This window comes from Acinonyx jubatus, chromosome A3 (assembly GCF_027475565.1).
Source record: "Acinonyx jubatus isolate Ajub_Pintada_27869175 chromosome A3, VMU_Ajub_asm_v1.0, whole genome shotgun sequence".
Taxonomy (NCBI): Eukaryota; Metazoa; Chordata; class Mammalia; order Carnivora; family Felidae; genus Acinonyx; species Acinonyx jubatus.
In genome coordinates this window covers 13,920,500-13,940,656 of record NC_069388.1, presented here as the reverse complement: position 1 = coordinate 13,940,656, position 20,157 = coordinate 13,920,500, and the positions used below count along the sequence as shown (strand labels likewise).

General features: G+C 52.8%; 1 protein-coding gene across 4 annotated transcripts; it reads left to right on the top strand.

The window, feature by feature from the left end:
- The first annotated feature begins 2,038 nt into the window (after positions 1-2,038).
- Positions 2,039-13,124, top strand: SLC2A10 (solute carrier family 2 member 10). 4 transcript variants are annotated; one of them, XM_053199871.1, is made up of 5 exons: positions 2,039-2,060; positions 5,359-6,639; positions 7,092-7,214; positions 9,177-9,312; positions 11,858-13,124. In XM_053199871.1, exons 1-5 carry the CDS (start codon positions 2,054-2,056, stop codon positions 11,973-11,975), a joined length of 1,665 nt encoding a protein of 554 aa, XP_053055846.1. In that variant the 5' UTR covers positions 2,039-2,053; the 3' UTR covers positions 11,976-13,124. The 4 variants fall into 4 exon arrangements, with proteins under 4 accessions (XP_053055846.1, XP_053055843.1, XP_053055845.1 ...); XM_053199868.1 differs by lacking the exon at positions 2,039-2,060 and adding an exon at positions 2,756-3,022; XM_053199870.1 differs by lacking the exon at positions 2,039-2,060 and adding an exon at positions 2,757-3,022 and having other exon boundaries at positions 11,912-13,124.
- Positions 13,125-20,157: the final 7,033 nt, after the last annotated feature.

Below are 20,157 nucleotides of genomic sequence, written 5' to 3'. Positions count from 1 at the left end.
CAAGGGAGAGCAGTTCCCAAACCCAGGCTAGGCTCGAACTTGGGGGGCCAGAATCTACTCTACTTGCTGTGGAGTGTGGCCGCTTCCAGGCCCTAGACGTCTCCAAACACCCAAGAGTCCAGATCCTTTCTCTCTGGATTCCCTAAGCCCCCCAGAGTTCCTTCATTCCATCATCTTGTTTATTTAACAAGTATTTGCTGAATGCCAGGAACTGTCCTCGGCATCAGGGAGACAGCTAAGGACAAACAAACAATTCCTGTTCTTTTTTGGGGGCCAATATTCTGGTCAGGAAGAACAATAAATATGTAAAATATATTGTTCTTCCAGAGGGTGAGAAGTACCATGGAGACAAATAAACAGGGAAGGGCGTTAGAAGTGCTGGATGTGAGGGGCGCCTGGGTGGCTCCGTCGTTAAGTGTCCAACTTAGGCTCAGGTCATGATCTCGCGGTTCGTGGGTTCGAGCCTCGCATCGGGCTCTGTGCTGACCGCTCAGAGCCTGGAGCCTGCTTCGGATTCTGTGCCTCCCCCTCTCTGTCTGCTCCTCCCCCGCTCATGCCCTGTCTCTCTATCTCTCAAAGAATAAATAAACATTAAAAAAAAATTTTTTTTTAAGTGCCGGATGTGATGGGGAGGTTGCAGTTTTACGTGGAGGGCCAGGGAAGGCCTCATGAGAAGGTGATGTCTGAGCAAAGACCAGAGGGAAAGAGGGAAGGAATGGGGCGGGGGGGGGGGCTCTCCTGGCAGAGGTGACAGCTGGTAAAAGGCCTTGAGTTCAGGAATGAGGTGCAACAGCAAGGAAGCTGGCTGGCATGGAGCCAGGAGAGAGCAGGCAGATCCTGCAGGGCCTTGAAGGCCACTATCAGGACTTGGCATCTTTTCAGAATAGAATAGAGTGGGAGCCTTGAGGGCTGTGAGCAGAAGGACTGAGGCTTTCACAGGACCCCTCCGGCTGTCCTGGAGCATTCTCTTAGGTTCACATGTATCTGACACAGGCCCCTGGAATGCCACGCAGTGACACCTCCCTAGTCCCCAGCTCAGTCATTGGTTCATTCGGCAGAAATCTTACGGAGCCCCTCTTGGGCGGCAGCACGGGGCTGGGGTTCAGGATGCACAGACTGGAAGTCTCCGTCCCTGCCCTTCCCTGTTTAATAAGGAAGACACATCAGCAACCTTGGGATGGTGTAAGCAAATAAAGGGGGAATGCAGAGTTGGTTGGAAGTGAAAAACGTGGCTTGGAAAGTTGAGGAAGATGTACAGGAATTAGCCAGGGCCTCCCTTGAACTAGCTTAAACCAAACCAAAACAAAATAAAACAAAACAAAAGAAAGAAAAAGAAATTTTAAAAAGTAGGAAGAAAAGAAAAAAGGTGGGGCGCCTGGGTGGCTCGTCAGTTAAGCGTCCGACTTCACTCAGGTCATGATCTCACGGTTTGTGGGTTCGAGCCCCGCGTCGGGCTCTGTGCTGATGGCTTGGAGCCTGGAGCCTGCTTTGGATTCTGTGTCTCCCTCTCTCTCTGCCCCTCCTCTGCTCACGCTCTGTCTCTCTCTGTCTCACAAATAAATAAAAACATTTTAAAAAATTAAAAAAAAAGAAAAAAGGTAGTCACTGAAAATCCCATGGCCTCACACATGGGAACCCTCCCACCCCCCCGCCCCCACCAAGGGGGAAGATGGCATCCAACTGCTCCAAGCAGGTAAACTACAGTGAGCAAATACACTGGCCCAGGTTCAGCCAAGTGGTTTTCATTGCTGCCCAGGGCCTGGGAACCTGCTGGTTGGTCAGATCTGGGTCATGGCCATGGCCCTGGAGTGAGGCAGTGGGGGTGGAGGTGGGGGCGGCCATTTCTGCCCAAACCAGCAGATTGAGAGAAAAAGGGCAAAGAAGACCAGAGCCCCAAGAGAGGACGGGGTTGGGGCCGGGGCGGGGGGGTTGCCAAATACCCGACACGTGCAACTCAAGACCCCTCTGGGAGGTGACCGTGAGCTGGGACCCACAAGGATACGTGGACCTGTGGGGAGCACAGGCAGTGCAGGAGGGGTAGGTGGGCGTGAAAATGGATGGTGCGTGCTGGGAACCAGTTGTGCAGGGCTTGTGGCAGGCAGGTGGGGAGGTGCGGACAGAGCCGGGGTGGGAAAGTGACCGAGGCGTTCGGCTGGGGCTTTCAGCTCAGGTAGGGCCTGGAATGACACACTAAGGACCTGATGGAGCAGGCGATGGGAGCCATGGAAAGCTTTAGGAAGGGAATGTACTTCCCTAGTCGTTCCAATGGCCTTGACTCCTTGGGGCCTCTCCTTCGTGGTTTCTTGGGGCACCATCATTCCACTACGCTTTGTGACTTGGGTTTCCCTGAGGGCTAAGGTATCAGTATTTCCCCTCCCTCTCTGAACCTGCACCCCTGTTCTCCTCACACCCCACCTCTCTTTGATTGTCCTTGCTTGAGGTCAGTTCAGGAGAGCTCTTAAGTATATGGATTTGGGAGTCACTTGGATCAGTGTCGGAGGCCTGATGCTGTTGCTTCCCGCCTGTGAGAAGAGTCTGAGCCTTACCTCCCCATCTGTAAAGTGGGGACAATTGCACCTGCACCACCTCGGGGCGGTTGTGAAGATGAGTTAACAGAAGGCACTAAAGTCTTTCCGTGGGGGAGATGTTCAATCAATGACACCCGGTTGCATTACTATTCTGTCTCACTATTATCGTTGCTGTTCTGCTGTTCCCACCATGACCCGAATCTGCCCTGATGCATTTTCCAGCAGAACCTGTCGATAGTCACCTTTGCCTCCGAGTCCCTTGGCTGGGTTCCCTTTCAACTCAAGAGGAGCTGAGGAAATGGCAAACAAATTCTGTTTTCACTTGATTGCTTCACACGGCCTGAAAGAACCTTCCCTCCTGCCAGTGAACTCCAGGAACCGAGGGAGATGGGGGCAAAGGGAGGCGAAGACAGGGCAGGACCTGGGTCGCATAATCTTCCTAGGGGGTTTGTTCACGGGTCGTGAGCAGGAAACGCGGGGCCAGCCAGGGAAAGGTAGGGGGTTACCTCCCAGGGGGCGGGGCTGGGAGGGAGAAGGGGGAACAGAAATGGGGGGTGAGCCTTCCACCTATGAAACTCCTTCCCCTGCACAAAAATTGCCTGACAGAGATGGGGAGAGATAGAGGCAAGAGAGAAGAGAGCAAAATCGCCATTTGCCAAGGTTTTGTCATGGATTGGTGAAGGGTGTGGATTGTGGAGCCAGACCGCCTGCCTGGCTTTGAATCTAGGCTCAGCTACTTTTGACCTGAGATAAGTCACCTCACCTCTGGTGGTCAGTCTATTCATTCATAAATAATATAAAAGCCACCACATGAAGTTACATTAAGTCAAATGCGTTATTGCACTGAAAGTGCTCAAAGCAGTGCCTGGTCCAGAGAAAACAGTGAATCTGGCTGTAGTATTATCAATGTTCTTGTCAGGGCCAGCATGGGCGTGGGTGAGCTAGACACTGCTGGAATAGTCTAGATGCATCTAGAAATATCTAAGTGTAAGCATGTGAATGAAGAATTAAGGGTAACTGGGGCGCCTGAGTGGCTCAGTCGGTTAAGCGTCCGACTTCAGCTCGGGTCATGATCTCACGGTTCGTGAGTTCGAGCCCCGCGTCGGGCTCTGGGCTGATGGCTCAGAGCCTGGAGCCTGCTTCTGACTCTGTGTCTCCCTCTCTCTCTGCCCCTCCCCTGCTTGCACTCTGTCTCTTTCTCTCCCTCTCAAAAATAAATACACATCAAAAATTTTTTTAAAAAAGAAGAATTAAGAGTAACCTGTAACTGCAGTGCCGATATGGTAGCTGCTAGCCAGAAATTTTTACGTGTAAATTAATTAAAATTACATAAAATAAAAAATGAGGTTCCTTAATCACATTGACCACATTTTAAGGGCTCGGGAGTCACATGTGCTGGTGAGTACCATAGATCACCTCTCTCTGGCCAGCTCAAGCCTTCAAAGACTTGCCTTCTTCCACTAAGAATGAAATTCATTACCGTCTTCACGACTTAAAAAGTTCCACGTGATCAGGCCCCTGCCTACTTCTGTCTCTTTATCTCCTGTCACCGGAGCCACCCTGACCTCTGCTGATAGCACAGCGATTAAGAGCCTGCCCTCTCTGGCGACATCTGCCACCACTTGCTGTGTGACCATGGGAAAGGTTTCTTACCCTCACTGAGCCTTAAAGGATGATGCTAATAATAATATGTTCTAGGATTGTGGTAAGAATTCAATGAGTAAGTACACATAAAGTTCTTAAGACACGCTTAGTAAGTGCCACATAAGCGCTAGCTATTAATATTCATGGTTATTGTTCAAACATACCAAAAACTGTCTTGCCTCAGTGCCTTTGTGTTTGCGGTTCCCTCTCTAGAATGTTCTCCCAGATTGTACATGGCTTTCACCCCCACTCAATTCAGATCTCTGCTCAAATCTTCCCTCTTTAGAGAAGCCTTAACCGACTGCCCTATTTAAAACTGAATTCCTCCATCAGTTTCAACCCATTTTCCCTGCTTTTTTCTGTGACTCCTATCTCCACCTGAAGATATCTATCTATCTATCTATCTATATCTATCTATCTATATATATATACACACACATATATATATAAACGTCTGCTATATATATATACATATATATTATATATATATTTATATATTTATATTTATATTTATATATTTACATATATTTTATATATATATATATATATATATATATATATATATATATATAAAACGACATCACCATTGTACTGCCAGCCCCAAGAACACAGTCTGGCATGTTGTAGATGCCAGATAAATAAAATTTTGAAGATTGGATGGATGCATGCATGGATGGATGGGTAAGTGTGTGAACGGGTACAGAAGGGATGGAAAACAAAGATGGGGGATGAATGGTTGTGTCTGTGGACAGGTGCATCAGTAAATAAGTGGATGGTGAATTAAGGGCTAGAGGAAGGGAATGGATGGATGAATATGTGGTAGAGGGAGCAGACGGACGGATGGAGGAGTGGATGGTGAAGGGATGGATGGATAGATTGATTAATAGCTCGACGGGTGAATATAGATGGAGTGGACGGAGGGATGAACGGATTGGTGGGTGGACGGATGGAACAGTAAATGGACAGATAGAAGAATGATGGTAGATGGGTGGAGGGGTGGGCGGGTGAAGGGGGGAGGGCATGGATGGATGAATGAATGAATGGGTGGGCGGATGGATGGACGGGTAACTGATGGGGTAGCTGGATGGACCGACGGAGGGGTTGACAGATGGAGGGAAAGCTGGGCGGACGGATGCTCTGGCAAGGAGCCGTCCTGAACTCTGCTTCTGTCACTATTGTTTTCCAGGCCGTCCCCAACTGCTCCTGCCCCTGTGTGCCTCTGTGTCTTTGCTGGGTGGCCTGACCTTCGGCTATGAGCTGGCAGTCATATCGGGTGCCCTGCTGCCACTGCAGCTGGACTTCGGGCTGTCCTGCTCGGAGCAGGAGCTCCTGGTGGGCAGCCTGCTCCTGGGGGCTCTCCTCGCCTCCCTGGTGGGCGGCGTCCTCATCGACCAGTATGGCAGGAAACGAGCCATCCTTGGGAGCAACTTGGTGCTTTTGGCGGGCAGCCTGAGCCTAGGCCTGGCCGGCTCCCTGGCCTGGCTGGTCCTGGGGCGCTTGGCCGCTGGATTTGCCATCTCTCTCTCCTCCATGGCCTGCTGTATTTATGTGTCAGAGCTGGTGGGGCCGCGGCAGCGGGGCGTGCTGGTGTCCCTCTACGAGGCAGGCGTCACCGCGGGCATCCTGCTCTCCTATGCACTCAACTACGCCCTGGCTGGCGCCCCCTGGGGATGGAGGCATATGTTCAGCTGGGCCGCTGCACCTGCCCTCCTACAGTCCCTCAGCCTCCTTTATCTCCCTGCTGGCACCGCCGAGACTCCAGCGCCCAAGGACCTCGTTCCTCTCCAGGGAGGTGGGACCTCCAAGCTGGGCCTGGCGAGGCCAAGATCCTCCCTCCTGGACCTCTTCAGGGCGCGGGAGAACATGCGAGGCCGGACCGCCGTGGGCTTGGGGCTGGTGATTTTCCAGCAGCTGACGGGGCAGCCCAATGTGTTGTCCTACGCCTCCACCATCTTCCAGGCGGTGGGCTTCCGGGGAGGCTCCTCCGCGGTGCTGGCCTCTGTGGGACTCGGGGCCGTGAAGGTGCTGGCGACCCTGACTGCCATGGGGCTGGTGGACCGAGCGGGCCGCAGGGCCCTGTTACTGGCCGGCTGTGCCCTCATGGCCCTGTCGGTCAGCGGCATAGGCCTTGTCAGCTTTGCCGTGCCCATGGCCTCCGGCCCTAGCTGCCTGGCCGTGCCCAATGCCACCAGGCTGTCAGGCCTCCCTGGGGACTCCGGCCTGCCGAGGGCCATGGCTCCCCCTCCACCGCCGACAACCAGTGAGAGCCAAGGGAGGCCGGCCTTGTCGACCTCTGAGACGATCCAGCCTCCTCCCGGAGCTGGGGACCCCACGGCCCCGGCCCTGCCGGCCTTCAGCCCCGCCTCCCCGGCACCTCCTTCTGCCCCAGAGCGCGTCCTGCTGCACTGGGCCGCGCTGGTCTGTTTGATGGTCTTTGTGAGCGCCTTCTCCTTTGGATTTGGACCAGGTAGGTGAGGGTTCTCTCGCAGGTGACTCTGCGGCCTTCTACCCCACCCAGCGGGAAAGGTTGGGGACCGCGTCAGTCAGGGTCTCAGAAGGACACCAGAGGTGGCTTGAGCGTGAGGCCAGTGAAGCTTCCACTGGCCGTGCCCCTTGGTGGGCACTCCTTCGGAGGGCGGGGCCTAATTTCCTGTTCCTAGTTGGTTTTTTTTTCTTTTTTCCTTACAAAGGCCCCCAAATTATTGAAGCTTCAAGCCTCAGAAGACCTGAATGTTGCCCCTGGATAGCTCACTCGGGGTTTACTCAGAGGGAGTTCTTACCGCAGTAGGAGGGAGGCAGCGGGCGGAGTGGGTGTCGGGGGACTGACACTCTGTGGTTGGGGGCTGCCCGCTGGACCGGGGGGTGCCAGGCCCCGGTCCCCGCCGCAACCCACCAGTCTGCCCTGCTCTCCTGTCCTAGTGACCTGGCTCGTCCTCAGCGAGATCTACCCCGCGGAGATCCGGGGCAGAGCCTTCGCCTTCTGTAACAGCTTCAACTGGGCCAGCAACCTCCTCGTCAGCCTCTCCTTCCTCGACCTCATCGGTGAGTCCTGTGACCTAAATAGAGGTCCCGTCCCCTCTAGATCCGGGAAGCCAGGGCTTCTGTACCTGTGGGGGTGCAAGTGCCAGAACACCCAGTGCAAACCAGTTTATGAACCAAAGGGAGGATTTTTGTCTTCAGTCACGGAGAGTGGGATTTTTGTCTTAAGTCACGGGCTGCCACAAAGCTGTCACCAGCTTCCACTCTCTTTCCGCTCTGCCTGCCGCGCGGTGGGCTTCCTTCCCAGGCAGCCCGGCCTCGTGGTAGCCGAGACGGCCACCTGCGGATGTCGTGGCTGGGCACCCCCGCGGAAGGAGAGCGTTTCTTTCCCGGTGTTCTGACCCAAGTCCTGGGATGCCCATCCCTGCCTGGAGGGCTGTAAGATTCTGATGCCCGTCCTGGGGTGTATACCACCCCCTGGAGTCAGGGTGGGTGGGGGACCGCTTCACCCAACCGCCTGGACAGAGGTTGGAGGGGCGGCTCCGCAAAGGAGGGCTAGTGCGAAGGGGGGAGGAGACAAGGCAACCACGACGAGAGAAGACACGACCTTTGAAGCTTCTACTCCATTCCAGGCCCCATCAGTGAGTAGCCCGGCCTGAATGGCAGTTGGGAGTTGGGACTGAAGGAGGGAAGAGCTGAAACGTCCAGTCTTGCATCTGGAAGCCATCTGACTGGTGTGGGAGGGGAGGGAACGAGCCCCCGGTGGGGGGATGGGGGGGTCTGGAGACCTGAGTGTGGGGCTCTGGTACCCGCCCCCCAACAAGCCCATTTTCTTCACCGTAGCCCAAAGGCCCTTACCGTTAAAGCAGGGGAGTTTTTGAAAAGTCCCTGCTTGTGGCAAGACAACTATTCTCTAAATCAGACTTGGTGCAGAATGTAAAAGTCTCCAGGCTTGATCGGGTGCCAGTCTACACCCACACTAGTGAGAATGTGTCTGAGACCGGGGGGTATAGGAGTTGTGAGCTTTTTTATTCTAAACCGGCTCAAACAGGCTCATGCCCACCTGTCAGCTTCTTGTATCTTCTATCTAGTTGGGATGACAACTATCTCTTCCTACCTGGCATTCGAACCCAGTCTGAGCCATGGTAGGGTTGGGCGGGGGGGAGTGTTCTGGGCCGAGAACACCCAGAAAGGACCTCCGAGTTGCTGAGATGCTCCTGGCCCGAGGCCACTGGTCACCGGAGCCAAAGTGGGAAGGACTCCTTCACTGTGAGCCCCAAGGCACAGTTCTTAGGGCTCAGTTATTTTCCCATTTTCTGCAGCCAAGCATTTCCTCCTCAAAGGCACGGCCACCCCTGGGGCCTGTGGGAAAGGCTGATAGAAGGATCTGCCCACAGTGTCAGTCTCCCACCCCCAGTCTCAGGGAAGCCAGGCTGCTTCCTATTGCCTCAGCCTTCGAGCATCCCCTTTATGTGGAATAACTGAGAGAGAAAGGGGGAGAAGGAGAGGGGAAGGAAGGAAGGAAGGAAGGAAGGAAGGAAGGAAGGAAGAAGGAAGGAAGGGAGGGAGGACGAGAGGATGGGAGGAGAGGGGAGGCAAGGGAGGGAAGGAGAGGGAAGGGGAGGGAAGGAGAGGGGAGGAAGGATGGGCGGAAGGAAGGGAGGGAGGGAGGGAGGATGGGGAGGTGGGGGAGGGGCGGGAGGGAGTGATGAGAATTATATCATATCCTGACCACCCCCATTTCACATATGGGCCAACGCGTCCTTCCCAAGGCCAGCAGGGAGGGAGACAACTGGCCCCGAGCCCTCCTGACTCCCAGGCCAGCCCTCTCCTTGCTGGCTTGGGGATTAAATGGAGGCCAAGCTGGTCAGGGAGGTTGCTCAGAGGTCATGGCCTCTGAGGTGAGAATGGTAATGGCTCTGGAACATAATTTGTGTTTCTGCCTCAACAAAGCCCTTCCCTCATTGTCTCCTTTCCCCGGCTTGGGCTGGGCCCCTGCCCACACTCCCGCCCTCCTGTTCCCAGGCACTATCGGCTTGTCCTGGACCTTCCTGCTCTACGGGCTGACCGCTGTCCTCGGCCTGGGCTTCATCTATGTATTTGTCCCCGAAACCAAAGGCCAGTCACTGGCAGAGATAGACCAGCTGTTCCAGAGGAGACGGTGAGAGGGGACAGGGCTGGGCCTTGGGAAAGAGTCACATCAGATCCTGAGCAAATCAGTTCAGGATTTAGTCCTCACACTGTCTGTGTGCAAGAGAGCGTTTTTCTCCTCTTCTCGACCCTCTTAGTGCCTGGATGCGGTCAGTTTTGTCTTGGCCTCATACAGGAGCTGTTTCCCTTGAGTTGTTGATCTCTACCTACAGCAGAATTTCATGTGACGTTAAGGCCCGGCTCATGGGAATTTTAAAACCATGCCGCTATGGGATCACGTGAGCTTAGAATAGTAAAATCCTCATGTCGCAGCATCTTAGAATCAGAGAAGCGTAGAGGAAAATTTTATAACGGTGGCCTTTTAAAGTCACACACAGAGAATTGTGGGCTTAATCTACTCAGTTCAGTGGGTGTTTATTAAGCCCCTGCTCTGTGCCAGGCAGTGTCTGGGCCTTCGGAAACAGACAGTGAGCCGCTGAGAGTAGGGACTTAAATAAACAAGCAGAAAGGAGGCTGAGGGTAGGGACAGAAAATAAGCCCATCAAGGCATCAGCAAGAGCATTTTGGGGAGTGATATGTAGCTGGAAGAAAAGGAAACAGTGAAATCTGTTGAGAAGGCCTGATTCACAGAGGGGCAAGGCGTTGTGGCCAAAGTGGAGCAGGTGGTCAGAGAGGGGAGGCCTCCTTGAGGAGGTGCGATTTAAGTTCGGGAGAAGGAGACAGCCATGTAAAGATGAGGGGGAGGAGCATTCCAGGCAAAGACAACAGCAAGTGCAAAGGCCCTGAGGTTGGGAGCGTATCTGGCATATGCAAGGAACAACGAGGAAACCAGGGTGGCTGGAACAGAGGGAGGGAGGCAGGAGGGGCAGAAGATGAGACCATCCAAGTTGGTAGGAGCTTGATCATGGCAGGTCTTCAGATCATAGCGAGGAGTGGAGAATCTCGGCCTCGTGGGGCCTTGGCCATTCAAATAAGCGAAGAGAGGAATAGGGGCATCAGAAGGGACCTGTAATCCTACATGCCTTTGGCAAATGTCCCTGGTTACTTCTTGTAGTAAAAGGAGTCCCCAGCACCCGACTGCCCGTTCTACTCCTGGGAGGCCCTAAACGATTTTGTAAAAATAAGTCATTCTAATAGTGAGTTAGAACTCGCCTCCCGCAGCTGCCTGGCCTGCCAAGTCCCACCCAACCTGGTCCCCGAAGGGACGCAGAACTAGGCCATTGTAACGGCCTCCAACCTGCTCCTCCCCACCCCTGACTGTTCTCTGCAAGGGGAACACCCCCTGTTTTCTGGATGACCCCTCAGCAGCCCAACCCTGTCAGTTAGGAAACGGATCTGGCTGCTCGGAACACGGCTGGGGAGGCAGCTGTGCTCCGAGAGGTCATCCGGGGCCCCAGGCTCCTTCTCTCTGCTCGGTCCGCCTTCTCTTCCGTATTACCTTTCCCACACAGCCCGGGACGGTGAGCCGCCACAGTCCCGGCAGAGGGGAGGGCCAGAGGGGGACGCAGTTGGAAAGATGCACCTGTCACTTCCACCCACATCCTTTGTACAGAACCTGGCGACACCCACCTGCAGGGGAGGCCGAGAAACAGGGGCTTTAGGGGCGCCTGGGGGGCTCAGTCGGTTGAGTGTCCGACTTTGGCTCAGGTCACCATCTCGTGGTTGGTGAGTTCCAGCCCCACATCTGTCAGCGCAAAGCCCACTTCGGATCTTCTGTCTCCCTCTCTCTGCCTCTCCCCGCTCACGCTCTCTTTCTTTCTCAAAAATAAATAAACATTAAAAAAAAAAAGATCACACACACACACACACGAAACGGGCTTTAATCTGATAGCAGGAGCCACTGGCGTCTCTTCCATATGGGCTTTCCTGGGAGAAGATTCCAGCCGCCTCCTCTGGGATGAGGAGCTAAGGAGGCAGAAAGGCAGGTGGAAGCCGGCTTTGGGCTAAAGCAGGACGTAATTGCAGCTGAGGGAGGGGAGTGCCGGCTGGTAACTTGGGGTCACATGGCGGAGGCCAGGCCACCAGCCTGTGGGGAGAGGTAGCTGGGTCTGCCATGACCTCAGGAAGAGACAGGTCAAAGTGAGGGGCTTTGACAGGGTCTGGCAGTCCTCACTTTAGTTAGTCCCTAGAGTTCAGATATCAAGCCCTGACATCAGAGACAGACGGAGACACTCACTGTCCCCCCCCCCCCCCGACCTCCGCCCTGCGACTCTCCTTGACAGGTTCGCCCTGAGCTTTGGCCCCCGGCAGAGCTCTGCTGGCATCCCATACACCCGCATCGAGGTCGCTGCCGCCTCCTGAGGAATCCGTCTGCCTGGGAAGGTGCTGGAACCATGGCTTTAGCAGACAGTCTCCAGCTTCCTGGCCCCTGGAGCATGGTTCTAGGTGGTCCTGTAAGAGTCACCCATGCTTTAGAAGAGGTCTGTTTGGCCCCGGGTGAAAGAGGAGAAAATTTGAGAACCTAGAAGTCTTCGTTTTGAATCTCAGGCTCTGAGGGCCCCTGACGATGTGCCTTCTTGCCTCGGTTTCCCCATTGTCTCTGCACGTCCCTGCAGGACCTATATTGACAACATCTCATGGAGTCTCCTTTGCTCCTTGGGCTTTCTCAGAGAACCTCTAAGGAACCAGTCCTGGAAGGAAGTCTTTTCTGGCATCACCCCCAAATCCAGATGAGGATACACTATACTCTCAGCTCTCTTTTTCCATCTGGCTGGGACTTTTCGGTGAGAGGAGAGCCAGCTCAGGTCACGATCTGTGTGACCCCACAGTCACCAGCAGCTCAGACTGGGTGATAGGCTGCTTGAGTTCTAGTCCCGCTTCCCTGGTGTCATCGCGACATGACCGTGGGCCTCAGTTTCCCCGATATGTACCATGGGGGACCTGGACCAAGGAGTTCTCTAAGATCACATCCGATGCCAATGAGCTGGAATTCTAAATGCTGCTAATTCAACACAGGTTCAGCGTGAGCCCTGCTCTCAAGCTGCCGGCCATCTCTTTAGGGGATGTGAGTTTTAATTAGGGGAATGGTAAATAGAATTCCAGAATCGTATGCACTAGAATCCAAGAGCTGACATGGTGTGTGAAGCAAGCCCTGGGAGCTGTTTCCAGGATGGTGCAGGACAGCTCTGCGGAAAGGAGATGGGTTTGGAGGCTGACAAGCCTGGATGCTGGTGTTGCCTCTGTCGCCTTGGGTAACGACTCCCTCTAGCCTCAGTTTCCACATCTACCGAAGGGGGATGATTGGGCCCCCGGGGGTGTATTTAACCCCTGTCTGACTGCAGGAGGGTCTTCAGCTGGTCCCATCCAGCTAGTCAGGGCCTGGGGGGTTTCTGTTCACCCTCAGTTACCGAGGCCCCCACCTTTGAGACACTGTTAAGGGTCAGCCCCTGAGGGGTGAGTCAGAGATTAAGCAAGGAACTCGGGCCAGAGGTCACCAGAGGAAGGGCCTGGCAAGAGTGAGTTCTGGGGCGCCTGGGTGACTCAGTCGGTTAAGCGTCCGGCTTCAGCTCAGGTCATGATCTCATGGTTCATGGGTTCAAGCCCCGCATCAGGCTCTCTGCTGTCAGCACAGAGCCCGCTTCGGATCCTCTGTCCCCCTCTCTCTCTGCCCCTTCTCTGCTCACACGCATGCTCTCTCTCTCAAAAATAATAACTTAAAAAATTAAAAAACAAAAAAGATGAGTTCCTGGATGCTGAGGCAAATGAAAAGCTAACGCAGACCCAGGGCGCTGACGTGGGACGACCTTGGTCATCTGTGCCTGCTCCGTGGCCTCTGGACTCTGGACTCTCGGCTTCTCTCCTCTTGTTCTAGATGCTTCTCTTGCACCCAGTGGTGTGCGGGAGGCCCCTCAGCCTAGCTTGTGAGAGCCCGTCATTAAGTTTTCAGGACTCTTGCCAGCTGGTTGTTGAACAAAGCCATTTAGAGAAATTAAATTATTGAAGCTCACACTTCAATAAATTCTATTAACAACAAAAGTAATACATGCTAAAAACCCATCACTTCCTTATCTCGCTACCTCTCGCTCTGCCCTGGAGGTTCCTTGCGTATCTTACGAGAGACACGGGGACATCCCACCCCCCTCCCGATGCTGCCTGCAGGACGTCACGTGGTCACGCAAAGCCGCCCACGTGGGGGGTGTCTTGGCACCGGGGGGCTGGGGCAGCGCTGCCAGTGGGGGCTTGACTTACCGCTTCCTTGGTGTCCCAGGCTTAAGGGCGTGATGGATACAATGTTAGCAATGCACGTTGCGAGCGCGTCTGTCGCGTCTGTGGCTGACACGTGAGTGGCACGACAAATTCGGGAAATATTCTTCCCGTATTCGAAGGCTGTTACCCCACACGACAAACACGATCTGACCCGCATTTTCATTGCTTTGCCCTCGTAAACAAAAATTTCAGCCCGCGTTTCATGTCGAAACTACACTCGTTCGTTCTTCAGGGCTGTGGGGGGGGGAGGGGCTCCTCTGTCGCCGGGCGTTTATTCCTAGTGTGATCTTGTCAAGTCGTGGCTGCAGGGCAGTGATCGTTGGCTTTGGATACAAGAATTTGGCAAACCACCTGCAAAACCCTTGGGTGGGAATTAATTGGCGGGGTATGGAGTTTGTAATAAAGAATATTTACAACCGGGTGTGATTATTTGTGACTTCTGTGCAACGAACACATCCTTTAGCCCAGTTAAAATGTGCACCCGCACACATCTGTTGTCCTGGAGGGCCATTCAGATCCAAATCTCTCTTCAAGCCTCTCCCCGCTTTTTGGTCAGGGTCATAAACTCAGTGGAGGGACAGGGACTGTAAACGAGCGGAACCGGTTGTGGTGAGTTTTAGTAGGGAGGAGTGTTGTCCTCGGAACAAGACAAACACAGGCTGTCTCCAAAGGGGACGTCTGACATCCGGTTCCAGCTGGTGGCTGCCGTGGAGGACTGTGGGCCTGTCGTGGCCCGACCATCTGGCTTTTCAAGAAAATCCAGCAACTCAGACTTGGGTGCCAAATTTCCCGATTTGTTAATAGTGACAATTGATGCTTAAGTGAAAAACAGGGTTTAAGCTGGACAAAACATGCCTGTGGCTAACTCACGGCCTTCTGTGCGTGCCTCGGCCCTCGAGGCCTTTCCCTCTGAGGCCCCCCTTGCGTCTGGATTCTTGGGGCTCCCAGCGTAATCTCTGTAAAGGGTCACGGCTTTTGGAAGTCAATGCCAAGCAAATCGAGTAGCCAAAGCAGCATGACTTGAGTAAGTTGGAGGGAGTGTTATTGAACGTGGAGGAAAGCGTCATGGAGGGAAGAATGGTTCGTATCCCAGACATGTTGTACGGGCACAATTAGGTGTGTAACTTGGGTAATTGTTCATCTGTGTAATGGGGAGGATACTACCTACTATTTAGAGATGATATACGTCAGTTCAGAGCTGGGTCCGTAGTAGGTGCTCAGAAATGGTCGAGTCCCAGCAGCCCCCAGGAGCGTCTGGCCCTGGGTGAGGAGGCTAGAGAGGGCGAGAACCAGGTGGCCGTTCGTAATAGGGGGGAGGACACCAAAGAAATCGAAGAATGTGCGGTACCTACTAGGCGATCAGGGGTCTTTAGCACCAACTAGAAAAGACACAGGGACTGGTCAAAGATGTTCAGGGCAGGGAGGGAGAAATTCTCCTCTTTCTCCCAGATAATCTCAGAATAGCTTCAGGGAAGCATTTCCCAAACCCCAGTCTCAGGCACAGCCTTTTCATATGTGGGCCCATCACGAAGTACCTCCCTGTTGTTTGCCAGATGGCATTATGTAGATTATTCACCTAATACTTCTTTTTTTTTTTTTTTTTAAGTGATTTGCTTTTCAGCTTAAATGTATTTTAAAAAGAAACTATACTGGGGCACCTGAGTGGCTCAGTCAGTTAAGCATCCGACTTCAGCTCAGGTCACGATCTCGCAGTTCGTGAGTTCAAGCCCTGCATCGGGCTCTGGGCTGACGGCTCAGAGCCTGGAGCCTGCTTCAGACTCTGTGTCTCCCTCTCTGTCTGCCCCTCCCCTGCTCATGCTCTGCCCCCCCCCAAAAATAAATAAAACATTAAAAAACAATAAAAAAATAAAAAGAAACTATATTAATTTATTTCTCCAATCAAATGCAAATTTACTGAATTCTACCGTGTGCCCTGCGCTGTTCCAGACCCTGGGGCACAGTAGTGAAGGGAAGGAAAGAAGGGGAGGAAGGAAAAGTAGATGGATGGCTGGATGGCTGGATGGAGAGACAGGTGTGTGTCAGGTAGTGAGGAGTGCTGAGATAAGGGGTGACGGGGGTGCTCGCATGCAGCTTTAGCTGGGAGAATCAGAGACAGCCTCTTTGCGGTGGTGGCATCCGAGCAGGGACTTGCGTAAAGGACTAGAGTGAGCCATGGAAAGATCTGGAGGGGGGAAAGCATCCCAGGCAGATGGGCCAGCACGTGCAAAGGCCCTGAGGTAAGTCTGAGCTTCCCATATTGGAGGGGCGTCAAGGAGGACGCCGCATATTTACGTGGCGTTTGTGAGCCTAGGAGCGTTGCACATGCCACGGGTGATACCACAAGTAGGTGCCGACGGTCAGGGACTCGTAACATCAGGACAGAGACAGGTGGCCTTTGTTGTTCCTACCTCATGCTGTCCCGGAGAGCAGCGTTCTCAGGGTCACTGTGGACCCAGTTTAGAGCGAGGTCTCCGCGGTCCTCCGAGGAAGGAGTGCCGCGGGTTCCTCCGGTTAGAGGAGAAGGCTGTGTAGACGCTGCCATTATCTCCCTGCTGCTCTCGAGGGGCTGGCCATCCAGAGGGAGAGGTGAGGAGGAAGAGAAGAGACAAGATGTGAAACCAAACATTTGCCACACCTGAGATCGTCACACCGGGGTTGAGGGGTAGAGAACTTCCATGCTTGTCTTGCGGGTCAGGGAGCTGAGGCTTAGGAGGCAGATGGCTGAGTCTCTCCTCCCTAGGCTCCTGCCGGCCTCCCCGTGACCCCACATCCCCTTGGATGACCCCTCGCCAGGCTGGCCTCCTGGCTGGTAGTCTCTGTGGTCCCATGTCGACCTCTTCCATCAAAAACACATTCAACAATAAACGTGCTTTATTATATTTTTTAGTTTATTTAAAGAGCGGGGGAGGGCAGAGAGAGAGAATCCAAAGCAGGCTTTGCTTAGAGCAGAGCCTGACGCAGGGCTCAGTCTCGCAACCTCGAGATTGCGACCTGAGCTGATTTCAGGAGTCGAACACTTAACCGACTGAGCTACCCAGGCGCCCCAACAGTACGCATACTTTCAATGTTTTCTTTCAAATGTCCCACTTCCTGATCGCCCTATCCTAACATTTCTGCTAATATTCTAAGCTCCCCAAGGCAACAGTTCTCTGACCTCACTGGGAACTTTGACCTCGACATGCCAGTCCCCGACCTTACTGCTTTTTCAACATCCACGGAAAAGTTCAGCCTTCACTGTCCGTCTCGTCCAACCCAGATCCCACATCCCAACCTTATAATCAATCCCCGCACAAGCCCTTTTGCAGACCCCGCCGTTCGAATCCTATCCTCTCTCTGCTCGTATGTGGGCAGAGAATGACGTAGAAGTCCTACAACGCGACAAAGAGGTTTCGCTTGAAATTCCTGAACTCAAACCTCACACTCCCCCCTCCAAATACTCCCTCTGCACGGCAGTCGATACATTTAAAAGGCAGTTGACAAAATGGGAGGGACTATTTGCAAACCATAAATCTGAAAAAGGGCTAGCCTCCAAAATACATAAAGAGCTCCTAGAAACCAATGAGCAAATAATCCGATTTAAAAATAGACAAAGGACCTGAATACACCTTTTTCCAAAGACATACGAACCGCCAATAGTATATGAAAAGGTGCCCAACCTCATCAGGGAAATGCTAGTCGGAACCACAATGGGATGGCACCTCATACCTGTTAGGATGGCTGTGATAAGAAAGGCAAGAGCTAACAAGTGTTGGCGAGGATGTGGAGAAAAGGGAGCCCTCGTGCACTGTTAGCGGGAATGTGAATTGGTACAGCCACCTTGGAAACAGTCTGGAAATTCCTCAAGGTATTAAAAATAGAACTATCATGGGTTCCTCCAATCCTACTCTTGGATGTACACACAAAGGAAATGCAATCTCTGTGTCCAAGAGACAAGGTAGCATCATTCACAATAGCCGAGATATGGAAACAACCTAAATGTCCTTCAGTGGATGAGTGGATAAAGAAAATATAGTATATGCATATACATAAGGGAATCTTATTTAGTCATGAAAATCAAGGAAATCCTGCCATTTGCAACAAGGTAGCTAAATCTGGAGTGCGCCATGCAAAGCGCAGTAAGCCGGACGGAGAATGACCAATACTGTATGGGGTCACTTATATGTGGAATCTTAAAAAAATAAATAAATAAAGGCCCATTTCACGGAAACAGAGAGTAGAATGGTGATCGCCAGGAGCTGGGCGGAAATAAGGAGATGGAGGTCAAAGGGCACAAACTTTCAGTTATGAGAGGAGTAAGTTCTGAGGCTCTGTTTACATCCTGGTGCCTAGAGCTAATAACGCCATATCACGTAGTTGAAAGTTGCCCACAGGGGCGCCTGGGTGGCGCATCCCACTCTTGGTTTCGGCTCAGGTCATGATCTCATGGTTGTTGAGTTTGAGCCCCGCGTCGGGCTCTGCACTGACAGTGTGGAGCCTGCTTGGGATGCTCTCTCTCTCCCTCTCTCTCTGCCCCTCCCCTGCTCATTCTCTCTGCTTTCTCGCAAAACAAATAAATAAACATTTTTAAAAAGTGTTTAAAAATAAAGTTTCCGAGAGTAGACCTTAGGCATTGTCCCTACACATACGTAAAAGTGTTAACTCTGTGAGCGATGGGTGTGTAATTACCTCGATCCTGGTTTTTATTCCACAACACGTATGTATGTCAAATCATCACGCTGTATCATATGTATATAAAATCATCACTTTAAATAGGTACAACGATTAGTCAATTATTTGTCAATAGAGTAAAAAAGACCCCTCAAAACCAAAAAAACAGCCCAAAACCCCCAAATGCACCCAGGCACGCTTCTCTGCTCCTTCAGCGGCTTCTTCTGATCCCCTGACTGAACTCTCTCCCATCCCTTCTGTCTCCCCCACTGTCAGCTGCTAACCTGGCCCTATACCTCACTAGATGAGCAGAAGTTGTCAGAAATGGGACAGATGCTGCCCCCCCAATATCTGTTATCTCTTTTACACCTCGCACTAGAGCCCCCATGTTTAGCTAGAAACATGGCTGCCCAGACCCAACACTGCAGCCCCCAGACTCCTTTGCAGCCAGATGTGGCCAAGTGACTGAGTACAGGTCGCTGTGAGCGAGCCGAAGTGACGAGTACGATATCCGAGCAAGCCCTGTGGCAGACAAGACTAACTGTTCCCCCAAATCCACTCTCTCTTTGCTCCTTTTGGCAACAGAAATCCCGCTGTTTTAGCTGCATCCATGGCCATTCCCCTAAGATGACATTTCCCAGCTTCCCTTACAAGAGAAAGGGTCATGTGACCAAGTTCTGGCCAATGGGCCCCTTTGTCAAGGTCTTCATGGCCACTCCACCCATGGCCTGTCCCCCAGACCAGGCCAGAAGGGAGATGGAACCAGAGCTGGAGGGAGTCCGGTGGAGCCGGAGGAGAGAGGAACAACATCGCCCATGGAGGTCAAGGGGCCCCAGTTCCCCTGCACTCGCCCCAGACCAGGAGCACCTCGAGCCCAGTGGAGGAAGGCACCAGCATGGCATCCTCAGGAAGTTGTGAATCTCAAAGAATTTTTCTATAACCTCAATAATAACAAGACAAGTTTCAAGCCGCCGTGCTACAGAAAAGATTTCATGATCTTTTTATTGTCTCTAGAGAAAACGGCCTTATGAAATTATGGTCATAAGAAAGGAGTGTGTCTCAACAATGTAGTAAAAGAAGGAGAACAGAGAAGGATCGGGAAGATAATAGCAACACGCTTGATAACTTGTTGCTTTTCCTGAGTCCGGGGTGTTTGTGGTCAATGCCAGCTTTTTTGACATGCCAGAGTTATGGCGATTTCTTTGCTTGAAAGAAAGATTCCCTTCCAAACTTCATTTCAGAACCATATTTTATAAAACCACTATCGGTTGGTTGGTTGGTTGGTTGGTCCAAGTAAGAGTCCCTGAAATTGGATCGACTGGGGACGGGAGAGGAGTTGCAAGCTCAGTGTCCTCTGGTCCCTGGAGCCACAGGGACCGTCCCTTGAGAACGGCCCCTGGCCCTTCCTCCCTCCACCAGCTGCTCCCAGGATCCCACAGAAATGGCCAAACCCTGGAGCTCAGAAGTGGCAGTGACAGGAGGCTCTGGTGACAAATTTTTGTGGCTTAGCAGGCCGGGTGGGAGATTTCCTCCAAAACGTGTCTGTCTTAGTGTCTCTGCATAGGAGAGCCCCTTACAGTTCCCTCCAGCAAATGAATCCCCTCCATCTCCGCCCCCCAGCCCTTATTCCTGGGGCCAGGGTGAGCTAGGACTAGTGGGTAAGTCTTGAATCCATGTTTGTGACATTGCCTCGTCGATTATTTGCCCTCTTTAGGAGTAGCGTTGGGGAATGGCCAGAAGAATCCAGAATTCATTTCTAGGCTCATTAAAAGAGATGGTCAGGGGGCGCCTGGGTGGCTCAGTCGGTTGAGCTTCCGACTTCGGCTCAGGTCATGATCTCGCAGTCTGTGAGTTCGAGCCCCTGTCTGTGCTGACAGCTCGGAGCCTGGAGCCTGCTTCCGATTCTGTGTCCCCCTCTCTCTCTGCCCCTCCCCTGCTCATGCTCTGTCTCTCTCTGTGTCAAAAATAAATAAACATTAAAAAAAAAATGTTAAAGGAGATG